Source organism: Octodon degus, unplaced genomic scaffold (genome assembly GCF_000260255.1).
Source record: "Octodon degus isolate 3935 unplaced genomic scaffold, OctDeg1.0 scaffold00343, whole genome shotgun sequence".
Lineage (NCBI taxonomy): Eukaryota > Metazoa > Chordata > Mammalia > Rodentia > Octodontidae > Octodon > Octodon degus.
The window spans coordinates 562543-563941 of record NW_004524919.1 but is presented as its reverse complement, the minus strand read 5'-3'; the positions used below and the strand labels follow the sequence as shown (position 1 = coordinate 563941).

The window sequence follows — 1399 nt, the reverse complement described above, 5'->3', positions numbered from 1 at the left end:
ACGTCTCTGGGTGCGGCCCTGCACCCTCTTACCTCAACTCTCCTCTTCCCATACCACCTGGAGATGTGGTCCGGCTTGTGATCTGGGAAGGGCACGTACTCCATCCTGTGATTGCTCTGGGGGACCTTCTCTGTGACTTTGGTGAACTGAAAAGGACAAAATATTTAGGAGAACCTCTGAGATGCCGCTGTCCTCGAACTCGTGCTGTGTCTATCCCTGACCTTATAGGTCATCAAAAGATTAGAGACAAAGGCAAATATAATCCATGACATCCTGGAGGATTGAGAAACAGGTCAGGGTTGATTGTCTTCCTGAGAAGCACACTTCTGGCTGCCCTGGCCACTTTTGTCTTTGCTCTCAACTGCATCCTCTCTTGCCTCTCTTTGCTTCTCTCACTTACCCATCTCTTCCATTTCCTTTCTCTCTTTGTCCTTCACTCTTCCCAACTCCACCCTCTGTCTCTGTTTTCACTGTCATGTTTTCTTAAAATTCAACCTGATGTAATATTAAATATCTACAGCTTTCCCCACTCTCAGTGAACACTACAGAGGTACTAAGTGCATTCACACCGTTGTTCTACCAGTCCCCTTATCTACTTCCAGAGTTTTCCCACCCAGATCTGAACCTCTGTCCCCATAGCACACTTGAGAAAAATCTCTATTCTCCTGGTGTCCAGTGGAGTGTTGTATGTATATTCATTGGGTCAAAATGGTCCAAAGTGTGGTCCTCATGTCCTACATACATATCGGTTTTCTATGAACACAATAGGAAATGCAACCTTTGTTGAATTTATATTATTGTTAGTTATCATTATTATACATTTTGTTCTTACAGGGTCCCACTAGGCAGCTTGGCCTCATGCTGATCCTTCTGGTTTCAGCCTTTCTAGTGCTGGATTACATGTGTGGCCAGCACAGCCCTTGCTGGAGTGGGGCTGGCATGGCATGAGGTGCCTAGGATCCAACCTCGGTTCCTGCACTTGCCTAAGCTCACCTAAGCAGACGCTTAGTTCCCTGAGCTATCTCCTCAGCCCCCATTATCTCCTCCTCATCAAAATCTTCGTTGTCTTTGTCTTCGTCTTCTTTTTTGGTGAAACCAGGGATTGAACTCAGGCCCTTGCGCTTGCCAGGGAAGCGCTTATTCCACTGAGCTATCTCCCCAGCCACATCTCTTCATCATCAAGAACATTTTGTGGGATCTAGATTTTCAGTTGGTGGGATTTTTTTTTCCCTAGGATTTAAAATCTGTCATACTACCAGCTTCTAGCTTCCAAACTTTTTGCTCAAAACATATTGCTAATCCTGTTGCAGATCTCTTTTCCATGGCAGAATCATCTTCTCTTGATGCTTTTAGGATTTTCTCTTTGTCTCTGGTTTTCAGTGATTTGATTATTTTTTTT

At 44.7% G+C, this 1399-nt stretch overlaps 1 protein-coding gene across 1 annotated transcript in view; it reads right to left on the bottom strand.

The window, feature by feature from the left end:
* CUNH1orf158 (chromosome unknown C1orf158 homolog) overlaps positions 1-1399 on the bottom strand; it is a 28282-nt gene that overhangs the window by 20603 nt on the left and 6280 nt on the right. The window contains exons 3-4 of the mRNA XM_012513157.2: positions 222-273; positions 33-146 (exon numbers count right to left, since the gene is read on the bottom strand). Of these exons, the coding sequence (XP_012368611.2) occupies positions 33-146; positions 222-273 (166 nt within the window). The remainder of the gene's footprint in view (positions 1-32; positions 147-221; positions 274-1399) is intronic.